This window comes from Mucor velutinosus (genome assembly GCF_035048745.1).
Source record: "Mucor velutinosus strain NIH1002 chromosome Unknown tig00000165, whole genome shotgun sequence".
NCBI classification, from domain to species: domain Eukaryota; kingdom Fungi; phylum Mucoromycota; class Mucoromycetes; order Mucorales; family Mucoraceae; genus Mucor; species Mucor velutinosus.
In genome coordinates this window covers 1,878,704-1,898,200 of record NW_027041913.1, presented here as the reverse complement: position 1 = coordinate 1,898,200, position 19,497 = coordinate 1,878,704, and the positions used below count along the sequence as shown (strand labels likewise).

At 40.0% G+C, this 19,497-nt stretch overlaps 10 protein-coding genes and 1 non-coding gene across 11 annotated transcripts; 4 read left to right on the top strand and 7 right to left on the bottom strand.

The window, feature by feature from the left end:
- Positions 1 to 505: 505 nt before the first annotated feature.
- Positions 506 to 1,339, top strand: YPO7 (Fe-S oxidoreductase; the record flags this gene model as incomplete). The annotated part of the gene is made up of 1 exon (XM_064822948.1): positions 506 to 1,339. The coding sequence occupies one exon, from the start codon at positions 506 to 508 to the stop codon at positions 1,337 to 1,339; it is 834 nt and encodes a 277-aa protein (XP_064679548.1).
- A 417-nt stretch (positions 1,340 to 1,756) lies between these two features.
- On the top strand, positions 1,757 to 2,726 carry ATC70_003591 (uncharacterized protein; the record flags this gene model as incomplete). Its single annotated transcript, XM_064822947.1, has 4 exons — positions 1,757 to 1,832; positions 1,885 to 2,134; positions 2,184 to 2,328; positions 2,397 to 2,726. 4 exons carry the CDS (start codon positions 1,757 to 1,759, stop codon positions 2,724 to 2,726), a joined length of 801 nt encoding a protein of 266 aa, XP_064679547.1.
- A 128-nt stretch (positions 2,727 to 2,854) lies between these two features.
- Positions 2,855 to 3,817, top strand: ATC70_003590 (uncharacterized protein; the record flags this gene model as incomplete). The annotated part of the gene is made up of 1 exon (XM_064822946.1): positions 2,855 to 3,817. One exon carries the CDS (start codon positions 2,855 to 2,857, stop codon positions 3,815 to 3,817), a length of 963 nt encoding a protein of 320 aa, XP_064679546.1.
- A 108-nt stretch (positions 3,818 to 3,925) lies between these two features.
- ATC70_003589 (uncharacterized protein) lies at positions 3,926 to 4,350 on the bottom strand (the record flags this gene model as incomplete). Its single annotated transcript, XM_064822945.1, has 4 exons — positions 3,926 to 3,986; positions 4,042 to 4,106; positions 4,166 to 4,291; positions 4,342 to 4,350. 4 exons carry the CDS (start codon positions 4,348 to 4,350, stop codon positions 3,926 to 3,928), a joined length of 261 nt encoding a protein of 86 aa, XP_064679545.1.
- Positions 4,351 to 5,685: 1,335 nt separating this feature from the next.
- ATC70_003588 (uncharacterized protein) lies at positions 5,686 to 6,999 on the top strand (the record flags this gene model as incomplete). Its single annotated transcript, XM_064822944.1, has 2 exons — positions 5,686 to 6,189; positions 6,247 to 6,999. The coding sequence occupies 2 exons, from the start codon at positions 5,686 to 5,688 to the stop codon at positions 6,997 to 6,999; spliced, it is 1,257 nt and encodes a 418-aa protein (XP_064679544.1).
- Positions 7,000 to 7,147: 148 nt separating this feature from the next.
- On the bottom strand, positions 7,148 to 10,140 carry ATC70_003587 (uncharacterized protein; the record flags this gene model as incomplete). Its single annotated transcript, XM_064822943.1, has 15 exons — positions 7,148 to 7,426; positions 7,483 to 7,782; positions 7,836 to 8,288; positions 8,344 to 8,476; positions 8,531 to 8,643; positions 8,699 to 8,893; positions 8,950 to 9,012; positions 9,069 to 9,082; positions 9,133 to 9,223; positions 9,278 to 9,388; positions 9,445 to 9,540; positions 9,599 to 9,670; positions 9,732 to 9,793; positions 9,859 to 9,933; positions 9,993 to 10,140. The coding sequence occupies 15 exons, from the start codon at positions 10,138 to 10,140 to the stop codon at positions 7,148 to 7,150; spliced, it is 2,205 nt and encodes a 734-aa protein (XP_064679543.1).
- Positions 10,141 to 10,308: 168 nt separating this feature from the next.
- On the bottom strand, positions 10,309 to 11,750 carry ATC70_003586 (uncharacterized protein; the record flags this gene model as incomplete). The annotated part of the gene is made up of 3 exons (XM_064822942.1): positions 10,309 to 10,858; positions 10,917 to 11,620; positions 11,676 to 11,750. 3 exons carry the CDS (start codon positions 11,748 to 11,750, stop codon positions 10,309 to 10,311), a joined length of 1,329 nt encoding a protein of 442 aa, XP_064679542.1.
- A 1,964-nt stretch (positions 11,751 to 13,714) lies between these two features.
- Positions 13,715 to 13,796, bottom strand: ATC70_003585. The gene has a single exon. It is a non-coding gene; the product is annotated as a tRNA-Ser (tRNA).
- Positions 13,797 to 14,217: 421 nt separating this feature from the next.
- On the bottom strand, positions 14,218 to 14,902 carry SIT4_2 (sporulation-induced protein; the record flags this gene model as incomplete). The annotated part of the gene is made up of 3 exons (XM_064822941.1): positions 14,218 to 14,563; positions 14,623 to 14,742; positions 14,796 to 14,902. 3 exons carry the CDS (start codon positions 14,900 to 14,902, stop codon positions 14,218 to 14,220), a joined length of 573 nt encoding a protein of 190 aa, XP_064679541.1.
- Positions 14,903 to 14,990: 88 nt separating this feature from the next.
- On the bottom strand, positions 14,991 to 16,315 carry ERG1_2 (Squalene epoxidase; the record flags this gene model as incomplete). Its single annotated transcript, XM_064822940.1, has 3 exons — positions 14,991 to 15,588; positions 15,640 to 16,091; positions 16,154 to 16,315. The coding sequence occupies 3 exons, from the start codon at positions 16,313 to 16,315 to the stop codon at positions 14,991 to 14,993; spliced, it is 1,212 nt and encodes a 403-aa protein (XP_064679540.1).
- Positions 16,316 to 16,813: 498 nt separating this feature from the next.
- ATC70_003582 (uncharacterized protein) lies at positions 16,814 to 17,840 on the bottom strand (the record flags this gene model as incomplete). The annotated part of the gene is made up of 3 exons (XM_064822939.1): positions 16,814 to 17,079; positions 17,141 to 17,344; positions 17,417 to 17,840. The coding sequence occupies 3 exons, from the start codon at positions 17,838 to 17,840 to the stop codon at positions 16,814 to 16,816; spliced, it is 894 nt and encodes a 297-aa protein (XP_064679539.1).
- Between the last annotated feature and the right edge of the window lie 1,657 nt (positions 17,841 to 19,497).

Genomic DNA, 19,497 nt, shown 5'->3' with positions numbered 1-19,497 from the left:
GTGTAAGCTGCTTGAGATAGTTGGAATCGCTATGGTATAAGATATAAAACGACCAAATCAATAGCTTCTGCTGCCATTTCTAACGAATAAGTGTCTGGATGCTATCGGTTTCTGCCATATATGATTCAAGCCGTACACAGCATCTGTCGTAAAAGATTCCTTATTTTGCTCAAAACCGTAGATCTCACAAAGCAATTAGAACACAGAAACTTCATGCTCAACGTATATTTTGGTATTTGATGCAGGAAAAGTAGGCCGATATATTATACTAATATGGAAATCCGAAGTATATTGGCATCTGGATCTCTGTCATCTACCTAGAGCCATACACGGATAGCTACATCAATGTAAAAAGTTCTCATTGTATAACATACTGCTAGAACGTGTTGATTTGACTTGTAATTAACTAAAGCTGATAGTTACTTGAGCAGCGAGAAAGTATAAAAATATGTCTTAATTTATCCTCCCTGAAATTTTCGTTTTCTTTCAATCTTAATCATATCACATGAAGATTCAAAAGCTTTTTGCTGTAGTGGCATCTGCCGCATGTATTCCCTCTGCATTCGCTTTCAGATTTCTTGTAGGCGTCAAGTATGCAAATGTATCTCCAAGATTGGTTTGTCGTTATGTTGCTCTGGACAATTCGTTCGCAGATGAATGCTCAACTCATGTCAAATGCGTAGACGGTGAGGGCATGACCTCATTTGAAGATGACCCAGGATACAGCCGGTCTAACCCCAGCTTCGAGTACCCTCATATGAAGCTCTACTTTAATCCTGAAAACTGGACGCCACGCATGGTTTACACTGCAGAATATGATTATCCATGTGTTTATTGGGGAACGAATCCCTCACAACAAATTGATATTTTCATCTGCGAAAGGGTTGAGCCTGCTAGAACTATAACCACTACTACTAGCACTACGACGACAACTACTACAACAACTACCACAACGACAACTACTACGACGACAACTACTCCAACTACCAGTACTACGACGACAACTACTCCAACTACTCCAACTACTACTCCAACTACTACTACTACTACTACTACTACTCTGCCTGCAACCGCAACATGTATTGGTAACTCCAAGGGCAAGAAGAAGGGTAATGGCTACAAAGGCTATTGTTGTCTCTCGCATCTGGACTGCTACAACAGCTGTGTGAAAGGTGTATGCGATGGCCCAGCATTCCCTTTATCCACGGCAACCGCTACTTTGCCTGCTGGGTGCGCTAAAGGTCTGCAAGGAAAGAAGAATGGCAAAGGCACACCTGGACGCTGCTGTTACTCCCATGCTGACTGCAAGAACAGCTGCATCAAAGGCAAATGCAGCTAATCATATCATAAATTATAATATATCGTAATTTAGTGCCATTTGTATTCAATAAACTGTGTCCTTTTAGAAGCAGTGCATAATAACCATCTCGATAATTACGTAGTCGATCTAGTGTTTATGTAATCTGATGGGGACCTGTTCGCGGCTGAAAAGAGAGTCCATCGTAAGTCTACTTGTTCACAGCATAATGAAATGACCAACTTGTCGGGTATTGGCCTACTCAATCAGAGCCGAGGATTGCATGCGATCGACGCACTGCATTACGAGATTTCTGCTGAAAAACTCGCGAAACCGCCAATTAAAAACTAAAACCATCGGTTTGACATTTGAAAATCGAATACGCATGAATAGCCGTTTTTTCCGGTTTTATCCATTCTCTTCTTTTTTTTCTCTTCTTTTTATACTACAAACCATACAATGGACACTAACAGTCAAACAGAAAGTACACCACTCACTAGTTCTACGACCAGAACGTACAATAAAGGTGTTCACGGTAGGCATCCAGTCGCATCGTTTTGAACAGTTTGATACTCATGCTCGTAAAGGTCAAAGAAACGAAACGACACAGCGCATTACAGCTGAAGTCCTTCGTATCTGTAAATGGGAGAATCCAGGTCGTTCTGCCATCCTACTTGTTGGTTTAATAGCTTCTATTATCTTGACCCAGCGCCACTCTTTATTGCAAATTATCACAGGCTCTTTGACTATTGCCATCACAGCTAATCTCATCTATGTATTTGGAGCCCAATTCATGCAAACTGTCGTCTCTGATCGCCCAAGCTCTCATCCATGGAGGTAAGAGACAAACGCGTCTGCCTGACAGATCTCTGATCAGTTTGACTAGCAATGTACTGGAAGACAAGGATACGGATTTGCTGAACAAGGAATCTGCTGTGCACTATAGCTCCATCGTTGTTGATGTAGCAGAGACTGTAGCCAGAGCTGTTACTCGTATTGTGTTGATTGAGGATAGAAATACAAGCTTGAAGGTAAGAATGGAGTGCAAGTGTACGTTGACATGATGTCATATCAACATTGTGCAAACGTCAATTTACAGTGGTTGGCCATCTTCTTCACAACATGGAGAATTTCAGCTTACGTTCCAAGCCGTATTCTGATTTTGTTGTTTATCATCTCCGCGTTCATTTTCCCTCGTCTGTACATCAGCAACAAGGATTTGATAGATGCCCGTCTGCACCAAGGTCAGGCCATTTTGAACAGCCAAATCCAGCGCACGCAAGAGTTTGCTTCTGCCAAGATTGCTACTGCTAAAGAAGCTACGCAGACCTACGTCGACAAGACCAAATCTGCTGTTGAATCTAAAACCAGCACAAGCTCAAATGTTGGTACTTCTACCACATCAGTTCCTTCTCAAAAACTTGATTAAAAAATATCGTTTCTCCTCGTTCTTGTGTAGCGTACAGCAATAAATAAGTTGATTTTTAAAAAAAATTAGTCTTTTTCATTCTTTCTCTTTCTCTCTTGATCAATCATCTCACATTTGAAACTACAGATATGCCGTTATCTGAGGTCATCGACACTCGATCTACCATCAGCGCACCGGCAAGAGAATCAATGTCCAAGCAAGAAGATGTGCCTAGTTTTCAAGAATTCAAGCTAGAAGGGTTCAAAATGAACTCCTCGCCCGAGATCACACCTGCACCTCACAAGTTGCGTGAGGCTCGTCGATCACTTGCTTTTTATCTAGAGCCCAATCCAGGCACTCCTATTCAAGCGTCCTTCCAACAATTTCAAGAAAAGACATTTGTACAGTTCGGCCCTAATCAAGCTCATAATACACAACCTCACTTGTCGATCATTGGAAGAGTGTTGATCGAAAGAGGTGCTGAATTTTCAACGAAATGGGATACAGTGGACGAGTTCATCAAAGTAATCGATGCAGAGATAAAGAAACAGCATTTGAAACCACCCGAATTCATTGGATTTGAGATATTAGACAAGCCCACAAGGTCGTTGGTGATGAACGTCAGATTAAACACAGGCTATGAGCAATTGGCAAAGGAAATAGAACGTCAAATGGGACCTAAATGCAGCGTCTTGGAGCCAAGCCCCATGAATAGGATTCATCTTGCTTATAACGTATTAAAAACCATCTCAAAACAAGCATTAAAGAGAATGAAGGAGAAGGCAGAAGAGACGATTGACATTTACGATTGGGTTAAAACTGGAGGATCCTGGCGATTGACAGTATACGAAGTGATGGTGGAGAGCCAAGTTGTAGGCGTCCAGCATCAGCTTGTTGAGCTCAAATCATGGCCCATTCAACCCAACAGCACAAATTTCAAACTGTCATCCACTCTGCCTGTATCATTGCGCATCAAACTGTCGTTCCTCTCATCCTGGTTCAAGAATTCCACGTTTTCTTCTGCCAAGAAAGTCATCATTGCAAATCAACCCAAAAATGCTGTTGTTCTGCGCAATAATAGATCCAAAACTGCAGGCCATCAAACACTTTAATAATAAATCCCCATCCCTTTTTGATCAATCAATAAGTATACACATGATATTTTATTTCGTTCTGCTGCTTTTCTTCTGAAATGATGACACTCCATATTTCTGCTTTTTCTACTCCATTTTTACATCGTCGTCCACTTCAACTCCACGAATATAAAGCACGTTATTACATCTAGTGCAAATCGAGTTAATACAGCACATTTACAATCATGAGAATATATGCGTACCTAATCAACACTTCACCAAGTGTGCCAACGGACTCGCCGTTTTGGAATTCTTCTGTATTTGCCAACTATCAAAGCAAACAAGTTATTACAAAACGCGTATGGTATTATAAAGGCTCGTATCTACCTGGAGATTCATATAATTATCGACAGAAACAAGATAACCTTGGTATTCACCACCCCACTTCAACTTGACAGCGACAGGTTTGCCAGTGAGTTCATTAAGGAAAGGTTTAGGGTTAACAGGAACAAACTAGTAGAGGTTTAGAATGAGGTCCTTTCAATAGAGGTACTCTAACTTACAGCAGACATAATAACGGTTTCTTTAAAGAGGTGCAATGAATTCAAAAGGGAAAATAGCTATTTCAAGAAAATATTTTTTGTCTAAACTCCTTCTACGTCACTTTTCAAGAGCAATGCTTGATATGCCAGCTGGATGTTTGATCTACACCTACAAGACTCCAAAGGACATCTCCCGAGACAGATCATTGAGTGTGTATTTGAGGCTAGACTAGTACAATATAGAGCCTGTACCATAATAAACAGCATGCTGGACTGATTGCAACAGGTAGTAAATCCCAGTCATTGATCTACTTGAGCTCTACACGCATTAGGTCTCTATCGTGTGCCAGCTGCTACTTGATGCTCAGCTGTGAGATGCCATGTATATTATAGTGTTGGGATTTCAACGCCTTTTAACATTGTTGAAGGTTCAAATTACATCCAAGACATCAACATTTGCAGACTAAAAGGTAATTTCTGTGTTGTTTTACTGTCCAGCGAGATCACCATGTAAATCATTGGTGCTTGTCAGAGGCAGATATTTAGTCATACTATCATGACCTGCTTTGTTTGGGTTCCAGCTGTAATATATTACAGTTAAAGATATGGCTAGATATGAGGATCACAGTGGGTTGCAACAAAGTATACTCTGTACAATCCATTGAAGACGTTATCTTGAGACATGGATAGACATAACACCAAGCCAATACTTGTCAGCAGAGGGCAACTATCGCCAGCATCATTTTACACAGTTGTTATTCAAATTCCTGTATGATCTCTGTTTTGATGACATCTAGTACACTTTATGCAATGTCAATCTGGTTGACAAACACGCAAACATAAAGGCATCAGGAGGTTTTGCCCCAGCCATTGCAAACCAATGTCAACATTTGACAATTCAGATCCATCGATATACACCACAGAATGAATTTAAGCTTCAATTCTTTTCAAGCGAGCAGCAATGCTATTTAGATGGGTGCATTTGTTATTGAACGAGGTATGCATTGGCATTTTATACGTATATAATAATAAATCAGTGCTCTGCTGTGTAGAAAGAGATAGAGAAACTTCATGTAGAATCTGTTTGTATGTTTGCTTGATAATTAAGAAGGAAAAAAAAAAGCTCCATACCACTAAACTAAATACAATGAAATCTTGCACTTGATCAAATCTCCTATTGAGATGACAGCGTGAATCAGCATTTAAAGTGATTTCTGCCTGTTGCAATACGCACACCAACTGTGGCCTATGTGATGTGAAATGAGATTGATCTTTTGTCTAAGAATGCACTTCAATTTTTGTATATAAGGTGAATCCTTCTTTTTCTCTTGCTCATTTCTTTCTCTCTTCTCATTATACTCTATTATGGACAGCAACTATTACCAAAACCAACTGTTAAGCGCAATCTCTGAAGATGATACCGCACCTTACACAACACTGCCAGCAGATGGCCTCGTCTACAATCATTTGCAGTTGACATTGCAGGTTCAGACAGACATCAAAAACCATCAGCGTATCCAGGACTTTTTGAACTGTGCCAGCAATGATTCAATTCTAGACTTTGATGAACTGTATTCCTCAGTAACAGCTGAATCAGATCTGCCCTACTTGCAAATGATGGAGCAACAATCAGCAACAACTCCTTTTTATACCCCAATTGGCTCTTTTATGGATACAACAGCATTTGATATGGCATGTCTACCACCACACAGCAGCATAACAGGACTTGACACTGGTCTAGGTGTTGAGCAACAATGCCATCCGCTATCGCTATATCCAGAGAATACCACTCATTCAGATATGTTCCCCTGCGACTACCCTCTTCAGGATCAAGACATGCCGAATGAATTTAATTGTAACAATACTTTTGTAAGACGCTAAGATGCTCTGATTATAGCAAGAAAACTCATTCACCCATGTACGTAGGACTCGAATCATTATTTCGATGAACCACCATCGTCTGCCTTTATGCCATCTCTCATGCCATACCCTGTACCTTCCATTCACAAGACAGCAACTCCAATTTCAGCCTTCTCCAACGAACATCATTTAGCATACCGGAGCAATTCAACGCCTATGCTGTCTGCATCATTTTCATTTTCATCATTCTCATCAGCTTCATCGAACGAGGGAGAAGCGTCACTGCAAAAAGAAATTACCTTAGATCAGGATGAGCTGTCAGCAGATATACAGCTACCCACAATGCCCAGAAAATCAGCATCTATGAGTTACATTTCAGAACCAGGAATGGCCAAACGAAAGAAAAGAATGTCAATGGCTCAAAGAAAAGGAAGCATAAACAATCTCAAATCAGAGCAAGTATCGAAGCAAAAGAACGTGAAGCACAAGAAAGTGAGCCTATCATCATCATCATCTGATAGTTTATCATATTATCTTGCCAGACAACAGCTATCTGATGCTGATGAATATGAAGACGAAGGTGATGAAGAGCCCAACAGTACATCAAACACATCCTCAATCACCGGAACCACATGCAAGAAAGGTAGAAATGTCGACAAGGCTTGTAATCATTGCAAAAGATCCCATTTGCGATGTGATAATGTGCGTCCATGTCGTCGTTGCGTGGCAACTGGTAAAGTGGGTTGTCAAGATGTAAAGCATAAACCAAGAGGGAGACCTCGCTTACAAAAGAAGCGTAACTCTGTGCCTATACTGTAAACTATTGAAATAAAATCATTTCGGCTGTATAGCTGATGGCCATCATCAGCATGTGCTTGTTTATGTATTAAAAAGTGGCATCATTTATTAAATTTAGTGTATCAGGAGAAACGAAGAAGGAATAGAAAAAGGTTATATAGATTACAGATTACTTGTCTGCACTCATTAGTTGGCTATTTTGATCATCATGAAGCACGCCATCGGATTTGGGCACCATGGCTTTAGTTTCTCTTAGATCAACAGCAGAATGGGAGGTACCGATGGCGGGCCTTTCGTTGATAGTGTGCTTGAAGGAAGACATGGCTTCTCGAAAACCAAAATCGAGGGAACTGGATGGCGATGAATTGTGCTGTTTATCAAAAGCAAACAAACGCAATGCTGTTACGGCTTGTACACTCTGGCGATCCACAGCCAAATCTAGTGGAGTCTGCAAATATATATGAGTTTGGCGTGTGTCTTGAATAAACGTTTACAGAATACTACCATCTCGTCTGCATTTTTTATATCTGATTTAGCGTGTCTCTTCAATAGTGCTAATACAAGTCGAACATTGTTGTTGGCAGCCGCATAATGGAGTGCTGTCCAGCCATTAGCATCTTGTTGATTAATGTCGCTCAATCTTTGTAGTAAAAACTCCACTGTAACTTCATCGTCTTTGTCTACCATCTTGTGTAAAGCAGTTCTTGACTCGTCTTCAGGATTTTTGTAGTCTACATGGGCTCCTTGTGCGAGCCTTTTCAGGGCACTGTCTAATTCTCCCTCAATAATAGCATTCCAAAATTCCTGTTGCATCCATCGTGAGACACTTGAATGACTCCAAGTGCAATATACTTTACCTTATCCAAGGAATCTTGAGAGAGATTACAGGGCGTGACAAACGATTTTTTGACATACTTCTCTATGATCCATAGATCGCGGTCTCCTCTATCTGACGTCGGTATAATTCTGAATGATTCCATGTCGACAGGCACGGATGCTTCGTAAATGCTATTTCCAACCGTGTTACCTAGACGCAGCATCACCTCGATGGCATCTGGCTCCCATTTATCGAGTACAATGGATCGCACCTTGCTGACATGAACACCCAGACTGCGATGAATTCCCGAGCATTCAATGCACACAATGATCCCTAGATTGGTGCAAGCCCATTCAGGGTCCTTGACTCCACAATCTGCACAGCGGTCGTTTCCAGGTATCATTCTAATCTTTTTCAGTGCTTCTCGTTGTGTTTCTTCGCTTTTTTCGTTGTCTTTTTGTGTCCGATTCATTGTTGATGTCTCCAAAATACTCTAAAAGCATGAATGAGTCTATCATGCCGTTGCAATCAGTGCTGTATGACTATACCTTTCGAAGATTGGGTGATTGCTGTGTATATCTTGGTGCATTGTTTGAGTTTAGAGCCATCTGGCTGGCGGTTCGAATACTGGAAACCCATTCAGTCATGTCTTGCTCATTCTCTGCTTGTAAAACTATAACTCTACAAAGATTGCAGAATGAGTATACGTTCTCATATTAAAGTAGAAGCTATTACCTGTTGGGTGAAATCACTTCAAAGCAGAATCTTCGGTCATAGTTATCAGTTAATTTTACGCTACACACTCGCAAATTATACACATTGTTGCCATCGTCGTCTTTGGTAGACGGCTATAATGAGGGATGCTGAGTAAACAATCGACATGTGTGAATTGCACAGAACTACCTTGGGATTTCGAGTAGTGCAAATCAGTTCCCCGTCAAAGATAGAGTAGTATTTTCTGGACCAAGTTTGGTATACTCGTCCGTTTTTTCGCTCAAACAAATAGCCAGATTTATGAGGGTTTGATGCCGCTTCACCTCCTACATTGATTTTGGCACTAGTAGTGGGCTGTAAGGGATTGTATTGCTCGGCTGCATTCTGATTTGAAACTGTAAATATAACGCATAATTGCATAGACTGCTGGCATATCGTACCTGCTCGCAAATTTGCTGGTACACAAGACCTTCTTGAACCTCCTCTTCGTATCTTTGCCTAGACTATATAGACACTATTAATTCACCCATATGATAGCATATACATATTTTATATGTACATCATGTAATAGTCCTATTGAAAAAGTTCAGGACAAGATCAGAAATAGTAATGCTGTAACATACCTGTCAGGTCCCGCATGTAGGGCTCCAGATCTTTTAAAATTTCGTAGCTTTGATGGTGGAACGCAGATTCAGAGTACATGTATGCAAGTACCTGTTATAAGCATAGTATTAGATCAAGCGCAGCCAGCCAAAAACCACTACTTACGTTCTCCATGTAATCCACCTTCTTTTTCGCCTCGATATCGTTCAATTTCGATACATACTCCATATAGAATTTGTGGAATGTCTTTCGATTATCAGCAAGCTCCTTTGCAGACTATTCTAGAATATAAGCTTGGTGATATAACTCCACACTCTCATACACAATCAAACCTCGGGTAATGTTGGATCTCTAGGTTTCTTGCTCATGTATTTCGATAATGAAGAATCCACATCGTCACTGGATTTCTCAAACCTTTTCCTCAGTTCCTGTTTGATTGAAACTTTGGTTTGCTGAACTATGGGCTGACTCTGCACTCTGACTCACCTTTAATGGTGCAACTGTGTTTCTTATAAATGCATCTAATGGTGTGATGAATGTATCGACGACATGCGTATTCTAACCACACAATTCTATTTTAGCACCTCTTTATGATATGATGTACCGAGTATCCTCTTACAAGCATATTTCGACTCTTTTCTACTTCGAATACTGATTTGCCAAACTTATCCAAAGCTTGAGCTAGTGAAAGAAATCTCGTTGTTAACAATCTACGGCATAGATCCACAACACAAAACCAACATTACCAACAATAGGATCATCTTGAGCTTGAGCAAACGACATAAACTCACGAGCAAGGTCGCTTTGTTGTTGACTGTAAGCTAACATTCATCAAAATGTGTCAATATACATCGTCTGCTGGCAAAATAAGTGTCGTTACCAGTGGATATCTCGACCTGAGAGCGAGTCAACTTTATTAATGATTTCAACGAATGTTCGAAGTTATGGATGGATTCTTCATGAGACTGAATACGCTTTCTGAAGGTTGGAGAATCCTCTAAGCAGCCTCGTATATCCAGTGCAGGCATAGTTGATTTATATAAATATTTAAGAGAAAACACAGATTCAAGATGAACGTTGTTGTTGAAGCTCACTTTGAATGTATATGTAACAATCGATAATACACACACACACACACACACACACACACACACACACACAGGCTCACAAGTCACGATGCATTCGGTTTATTACAATCAAGATGATGCATAATCACTAGTGTCATAATATTCAGGATATTTCTTGATCAATTCATTCAACTCCTGCTGTTGTTTGATCAAATTAGGTGGTAATTCATCATAGACATCTGTGAAGAGTTGCTTCACTGCGGGCTTCTTTCTCTTTTCAGCTGCTGTAAAGCTAGTCATGATATCCTTCTTGACCTTCTTGCGATAGGCATCTTCTTCTTCTTGACTCCACCAATTCTTATTCTCCAAATAACGTCTCAAACGTGTAACGGGATTATCAAATTGGGCTCTTTCTTCTACTTCTTTTCTATCACGGTATTTTGTAGAATCATCAGATGTACTATGATGTCCGATACGGTAGGTCATGGCTTCGATTAGAACCGGCTTTTGCTCTTTAATGGCCATTTCTCGAGCTGCTTTAGTAGCATTGTAAATGGCCCAGATGTCATTACCATCGACTCGGATAGTATCAATACCATAGCCAATACCACGACTAGCAATACCATCGCCCTTGTATTGCTCAGTAGATGGAGTGGAAATAGCAAAGCCATTGTTACGACTGGACGATGAAATAGTCAATACACGCGAACAGATCATTCTTTTGTCATCAAGCTTACCAGAAGAAGATAACAGGACTTTTAAGAGTTGCGGCCATGTTTAATCCAGCATGGAAATCACCTTCGGATGCAGCACCTTCACCAAAGAAACATAAGCTGCAAGCATTAGCACCAGACATCTTGAGAGCGTATGCAGCTCCGGATGCTTGAGGAATCTGAGTACCCAAAGGAGATGAGATTGTTTGGAAATTGAGCTTCTTGGAGCCATAATGGATTGGCATTTGACGACCTTTACCATAGTCCAACTCATTTGAAAAGCATTGATTCACAAATTCATCCAAAGTAAATCCACGGTAGACCAGCATGAATGCCTCGCGATATTGACCGAATACAATATCCTCGGGAGATAATGCAGCTGCACTACCGATCATAGCTTCTTCGCCGTAATGAGTCATGTAAAAACTAATGCGGCCTTGACGTTGAGCATCGTAAAGAATACCATCCATAGTGTGCAACAGCAACATGTCTTTATAACACTTGAGCACTTCTTCCTTGGGTAGATTGGGATCATGATCTGCATTCAAAACTGTGCCTGTATGATCCATCACACGATACGCTTCAAGTGTTGGTTGCTTTTGAATAAACTGCATTGTGTTGGTAAAGTTATCTGAAGCTGACCAAGTTCTAGCATTACTCGAGGATGTGATAACATGGCCATCAGGCTTGGGTTCTACAACACTAGTCGAAGCAGCCAAGTTGGATAACTGGGTTTCCTTTTAGTTTCAGATAACGCGCATATTGACGCTCATGTAACCTTACCTTGGAAGAGACTGCAAACAATCTCTTTTGCTGTTGGACAACCGGTTTTCTCAATAATAATCTAGCTCTAAGCATGTCAGACAATAAAGGGAGGTGAGAAGAAGAAGAGTGATTAAAGGAATGGGAAAAGAAGAGGAAGAAAAATTTTGATGCGATATTTGAGCTCTCAACCGTGTGAAAATTTAACTAGGCCTTCCACTTTGAGCTGTTCTCGTGGGAAAAATGAAACTTTTGTACCTTGTTTCCTTCTTGTCACTGATGCCATTACTGATATCTTGATTATCCAGACTACTGCTGCACTACATCACAAAAGATGGCCTGAAAAAGTAAAATCATATTCATTTTCGGACATGAAGCTGGCGAAAAGCCTCTTTTTTTTTTTTTTTTTTCTTTAGCCAACATCTCGAATCAACCCTAATTCAGTCAACCTACATATACAGCCTCTTATAGTCTTTGAATAGTCCATAATCATAACATATAGTTCCTAGACACTTTTACAGCCCTAATATGGAAACTGAGCTGCCAGGCATTTGCCAGGCATTATGGCTCGTATATAATTAGAGATTTTATATTAAATTACTATCAATCGACAATCAAGTTTCTTTTATCAACCAAAGGCCCACGGCAGCGCAAGCCATCTGAACGTAGGTTGGTTTCCACCAAAGCAAAGCGTAGGTCAGGGAACCAACCGAAGAGTCGAAATACTCATCGTAACGTAGCAAATTTATGGTCTCTAGACACTTTCAAAGCCTCAAAAAGGAAAGAAATTGATCTAAAAATTATTTTGATAGACTGGTGTTATTAAATAGAATGCACAAAAAAATAGCATGGCTAAAGATAGTGCTACGTAATTTGCCATCTGCTTTCCATACGCTTCAAAAGTATCTATTACTGCATTGCCTTCATAATGAACAGGGCATTGAGTTTGCCAGCCAGCCCTACCAGCCAAAATTAATTCAAACCCAAAATTTTTGTCCATTCAAGATTGGCCAGATTTTGATAATTTTTCGACTTGATTGAACTATTCAACTAGATTCGACTATAAAAAGGTGATGATCATCCCATGTTGCTTTAAGCTTTCTTGGAGCGCTTTTCAAGGGGCATCCAATGGTACCAAGTAAGATAGGTGGTTTCATTAAACTTGTTGAACAATCTACAATAATATGAAAAAAGGTTCCTGGCCAAAATGTCGAAATTTTGCAAATGAAAACCTCATAAACGTGGTTTCAGAGGTTGCCTTGGATTGATAGAAACATTTTGATTCAAGATATACCATAGTAAAAGTCTTCATTATCAAGGTGAAAAACGCGATCGTTTGATTTTCAAAGAAAACCATGAGGGGTACCTCATGCTTTTTGGTCGATTTTCGGTCATGTTTTTTTGATCTTTAAAAAGTTGAGCAAAGATGTCAGGAAGTAAGTGCTAGATGAGAGCAATTGTTTGATGTTATTCTGACCATCTAAAACGGCTTTTAACGCGAGAAAACATAGCTCAAATGCACCCAAATTTTGGTGTATCAGTGACACTAAGGGCTAAAAAGGGGGGAATACCAGTGTGCTGCTTGCCTGTATATGAAGTAGTTACGTGTATATGGATGTAGAGCATTACATAAGAGTCAGATCCACAGATAATATAATGTGTAAGTGGAGGGTCAAGTTGAAAGTGGCAATATTTTGGAAAGATACGCAAGAGCAATCGGTAGCGCGAAATTCCATTGTGTAGGTTGGCTCTCATCGAAGCGAAGCGAAGGTAGAGAGCCACCCGAAGCATAAACACTCGTATTCTATAAAAATATCCGTTTTGCATAGTATCTAAGCGCAAATCCCTGATTGTTCCACGTTTAAATATTAGGATTTGATCCCAAAAGGAAAATATTCTTATTTCTTGTTCCAGTGAGAGGATGGAGGTAGAAATTGATTGTCTATATCAAAGGTGTTTACAATGCTAATAAAGCCATGGCAAAAAAATTTCGAAAAAAATGAGCAGCAAGGCGACAAATCAGATGTTACATAAAGGATCAAAAAAATTGTAAAAAATATCGTCGCCTGCAGGATTTGAACCTGCGCGGTCAAAGACCATTGGGTTTCGAATCCAACTCCTTAACCACTCGGACAAAGCGACCTGTAGTCTACTGAAGACTTCCTGGGTAAATAGAGCTAAATAAAAGAAAAATTGCGTTCGGCCCGGAGAGAAGCAGCTGCGGTTCGAGCGTCCGTTTCGGGCTGCTTAGTAGCAATCGACTTTCAGGGCATTATGAACGCATCAAGTAGCATCACAAGGTCAAGAAGTATCCCAATTTTCAAATATCTATTGAAACTATGCTAATAGCATGCTAGAAGACTAGTTTTCTTTAGCCCCGGAATATACCTCGCCACAGAAGCCTTCGACTCTTACATGAAATCTTCAATGCTAATGTAATCTCATGAAGACTGGAAAGAAATATGTGGTCCACTGCTTTTGGCTTTGAAGGGCAAATACATTTGAAAAAAAAATTTGTATTTGTTTATTGAGCAGAAGACGACTGTTTCAGTTAATTTCCAGATTAACCTTTGTATGGTTGTTGTAGCTTCTGCGACTGATATCTTGTTAAGACGATAGACTCAAGGCAATATGTTTCAGTAACAGGACCACGATAGCCGCCCTTTCGCAAAAGCGACTTGATGGCTTCTTTTTTGGTCCAGCCTTGCTCCTTCATAACTTCGGGTAAATAGGTAGCTGTTTCTTTTTCACCATGAGCGTTAACGAATTCAATCCAAATGCCATGGGTGCCTACTTCCCAATCAAGGTAATCATTGGCTTTTTCGAAATTTATCAAGAGCGATACTGCGCAGGTTAGCACAGGGATTGCGGATAAAGTAATTGGTGAGAAACGGCGATCTTGAAGAGCACTTGATGATATAAAATGGTGAATATACTAGCATCTGGTATGTGGACTTATTTACTTTACCTGATTAAAGCATACTTTGTAAGGCCGGTGTGAAGAGGCATAGGGTTGAAGTTGCCAATACAGCCTGTCAATTGAAGCTCGTTATCCTTAGTTTTTTTGTGCCAAGTAACAAATAGAGGACTATCCAAGACTAAGGATGAGATAGCTTTATACATGTTGGTTTCCTTACTTACTAGCTCTCATTTGGGAATGCCGGCTTTGGTAGTGGCTCTGTTTTGAGGTGAGCAATCAATACTCTGAAGCAGAATTGTACATGCTCTTCTGATACGACGGATGACATTGTTGTAGAAAGTAGAAGAGAAAGAAGCAAAAAGCCAACATCTGGCATTCAAAGTAAATTTATTCATTCATGATGCGCATGATTTAGTTTATTCCCAATCACTATCGCTATCCTCTTCATCGTCTGATTTCTTCTTTTCTGCCTTGACCCACTCATCCTCAGTTTGTGATGATTTTAGTGGAGGCGATGTGGTGGAAGATGCTGGCTCGGAAATATGACTAAAGTCATCGGTATCTTCAGAATTTGATGTGGATGTTCTAATCTCTGATGTATCTGTCTCTGCTTCTTTCTTGGTAGTCTCATTCTTGACGGTTGTGTTGTCTTCATCGTCAGAATCCCACTTGAAGTCTGCTTCGTCATCTTCTTCTTCTTGCGCTCCTTGGACAATCAGTTGTCTCTTTTGCTCGTCTTGATCAATTTTCCAAGCATGATAAAAGTAGCGTTGCCAGAACAATGTGTAACTCACTTGCACGGGTACTAATCTGTCCATTGTCTCTCTCAAATTGGGATAGTCATTGAGTAGTTGTGCAATTTCGTCAGTATATTCCTCACTATTGAAGCTAGAGTTGAATGTATCCAGAATCTTCTTCTCTTGGTCATAGTCCTTCTTGGAAAGCTCTGGTTCTTGTAGATACGTATTGTCGTTTGTCTGCATCTTGGCTATCAAAGCATCTTTACGAGTGGCACTGTAGATAAACATTAATTATTGGGCTTTGAAACTCAAGGATATACTTTACAAGATACGAGGTGATCTGCTTGTTTCTGTTGTGGCTAAGGCAGAGGCTGCTTGCTCTTCTGGTTCCAACACAGTAACTGTGTTTTTCAATGCAGAGATGACATCTGTGCCAAATTGTTGAAGATAGTGTTCAGCTGATCGTGTGCCGTTAGCCAAACCCTCCTTGAGTTGAGTCAAATCCATGTTTTCTGGTAATCTTACGGAAGTGATTTGATTAGGTAATGATTGATTCAACGTCTGAGTGAGTCCATCACGCAAGCTGCTGAAATTCACAGTGTTGATTTTGCTGAGGCTCTCACGGATAGAGTCAAGCGCAGAATGCTCGTTTTCAGATGTTGCTACTTCTCTGCTAGATCCCGCGTCATCTGCAACCTCATCCTCTTCAGCATCTTCGGTTAATATCTGAGAAAACTCTTGCAAATCTTTCTTGGTTCCTTCAACAAAAGCTTCGCTCTACTGATAGCTTAAGCATGCAGTTCAAAAAGCATGCATTGCTTACTTGTTAAGCAACTCACCTGCTTTTTCACAGTGTCAACTAAGCTGGACCACTTCTTCCCCCAGCCAATGTTATTAAATGCTTTGATGATAACATCATCTTCTTCGGATACTGCTGCTGGGGCTTGCTCTTTGTTGTTGCTATTTACTGCAGAAGCAGCATACTGATACATGTCATCCATGTTGGCTATGAAAATCAACTTTATCAGAAAGAAAAGCAGATGATGTTGCGAGGAGTTTTAAGAAAGGCATGCTGTTGTAATAACGAGTGACTCTGATTTGCTCACATGCACATTCTCTCCTCATTGATCAATGCAGCATTAATGAAACAGGAGACCAAGTCTTGCTAGACAAAAGTCTGTAGGTATTCCTCAATCAGAGCCAGACTCTCCCAGCATCAAGCAAGACTTTGAGCTTGTGTATGGCAGCTTTCGAGTGCTATAGTCATTCATGCATTTACAAAGCCAACTTCTAGCCGCAAGGAACAGAAGCAACCAGTCTTTGTGCTACCGCAAGAATGATAATAGCATTGGATGATCAATATGAATCTCTTGAATTACGTTGCACTACTGTGCATGGCATCTTTTCGCTCTAATACCGTGAAATGGGATTGCTCGTATCTTTTAAACAAATCATGACACACATTTTGGAGCCACAATTTCAATCTTTATTAAATCACATTAAGCAATCTGTGTATTATCTTGTTGCTCCTTTGCTTCTGGTATCTGATCATATTCAGCATAAGCTATACCTGCTTTCAGAATTGCGGTGCAGCCTGTATAGAATACCTCTGCAAAAAATTGATGCACTTCGAAATACTCATCCATTTCGATCGCCTTTGCAATTCCAGCATTTGTAAGATTGCTCGTCCTTTCTCGAATAGAGCATTTCTCATCAATCTTTAAAAAGCCAATCTTTGTTATTTCAAGCAATCTTGACATCATGCCTATCAAAAAACACACATGTCAATATTTGCCATGCACAATTTACATGTATACATCTTGTACCTGGAATCGAGCTCTTTTTCAATGCGACCGCACTCAAAACTGCGGCGTGGATGATCAAGTGAGAGAGACCACCGAGGGCTTCTTTCTGATCAACGTCTGACAAGTTTTTCTTTGCCTGATCGTCATGTAATACAAGTCCACTTCTCCTTTTAAATTCTGTGAGTTTTGCTTCTAGGGATGCTTTCATTGCTGGATCAGAATCAACTAGTAGAAAATACAAGCATTAGACATACACACAGAAAAGACAGGGCCTGATTAACATGCAGATCTACTCACTAGGCAAGGATGCGAGAATCTTGTCCAACCCCATCATGTATAAATCGATAGAAACTTGTTGATTCTTTCCGTTGGGTGCGTTGTTCATTTCAGTTGCCATTTGTATCAATGAAATGCCTTCTGATATTTTTTCCTTGTTGAATGGTTCTTCTTTAGAAGGCACTGCTGTATAGGATGCAGGCACCTGGTTGCTACTGCTGCCACTGTTACTCGAGAAGCTTGCTCTTTTCCAGACGTAATCAGATATTTGAGTCAATCGAGAATGCACAGCAGGCTCGTTTTCATAAGGTGGTGGTGGTGTTTCAAGGTCTGAGCCTTGACTATGGCTCCTCTTACGGTACCAACTTGTGGCATGATTGATGGGAGACCCTACAATCGGCAACTTGTCAGCATTGTTCAAGACAAGTGTAACTAAAGTAGTCATATTTTATATGGTATTGAGAAGAAAGAAAGGGAAAAGTAATGGTCAATGATAAAAATAAAGGGGGGGTTATGAACCTTGTACGCCACCTTGATTCGTTTCATAAATTACAAATGATGCAAGGTACCAGCAGCAAATCTTTACTATTGAGCTGTGTATGCCAACGCACGTGAAAAATACCCAATCGAAGCATCTGATGTGTTGTTTTGAGAGCATTTGATTAAAATTTTGTCTTTTCGGTGGGAGTAGCACATTCAATTTAATTACTGATCAATGTAGCCTGGAACGATACTAGTTGTATCACATCCTATTTATATTGGCGCATATTGTAAGCACCTTCTTGTTTACTATGCGCGCGCCTTTGATACAAATTGTAGTATTAAAAAATCGGATACTACAGCCTTGTTTGTGCTTTTCTGTTTGGTTAGGAAATGGTGCATTCACTTATGTTTATAGTGGGCTAAAGGAATAACTGCAGAGTTTAATTTGCTATTGTTCGGGGAGTGTGGAACGTCAAAATACTTGGTTCAGCCTGTACATGTTTCATACACATCGAATTAACCAGCAGTACCATCGTTTACCATTGCTGATTTGGATAGCAACTTTGTTTGTTGAGCTCCTTACGCGGCTTTGTTTCTATTGGAGATGTTATATTGTCGCAAACTATGGAACAAAAGTATCTGTAGCTTTTGAAGCTATACCTTCTACCGGAACCATCAAAAAGTGCTACATTACACAGAGAAAAATGCATAATACGAACAAAATGCCGTGCTCCAGACACGGACAGTTGTCTTTATAAGATCAAGGCATCTTTTAGGAAGTATCCAAAATGCGTTACCTGGTCTGCTTTCCGATGTTTCATGCAGTTCTTTGAGCAGATACAAACGGTGTCTGTGCGCTACAATAGACGTATAGTCCTACTATTCATACTAAAATGCACTTTAAGGCTGTTTGTTATTACATCAGAGCCCTCTAAGCAATTGGTAACTCTAAGTCTGACTCTTCTACGAATTTCTTTGTCTGGACAAACGAGAAACACTCATAAACAGGTCGACAGCATACCTGCATTATCTCTTCCTGCTCAAAAGTATGCAAACCAGAGCGAAACTCGGGTGTATTTGGGCCGCGATTTCTTGTGGTAAAAGCCGTTTTAGGCCGTCAGAATAGCACCAAACAATTGCTCTCATCTAGCACTTACTTCCTGACACCTTTGCTCAACTTTTTAAGGACCAAAAAAAAACATGACCGAAAATCGACCAAAAAGCATGAGGTACCCCTCATGGTTTTCTTTGAAAATCAAACGATCGCGTTTTTTACCTTGATAATGAAGACTTTTACTATGGTATATCTTGAATCAAAATGTTTCTATCGATCCAAAGCAACCTCTGAAATCATCTTTTTGGAACTTTGATATTTAAAATTTCGACATTTTGACCAGAAACCTCTTTTTATATTTTCATAAATTGCTCAATAAGTTTATTCAAAACATCTATCTTACTTGGTACCATTGGGTGTGCCTTGAAAAGTACTCCAGGAAAGCTTAAGAAAGCATTGGGTGATTATATCATATTATAGAGTCGAATATGGCAAGATAGTTTGTACAAGTCGAAATTGATTAGAAAACTATCAAATCAAGAAAGAAAATATTAAGCTGAATTTG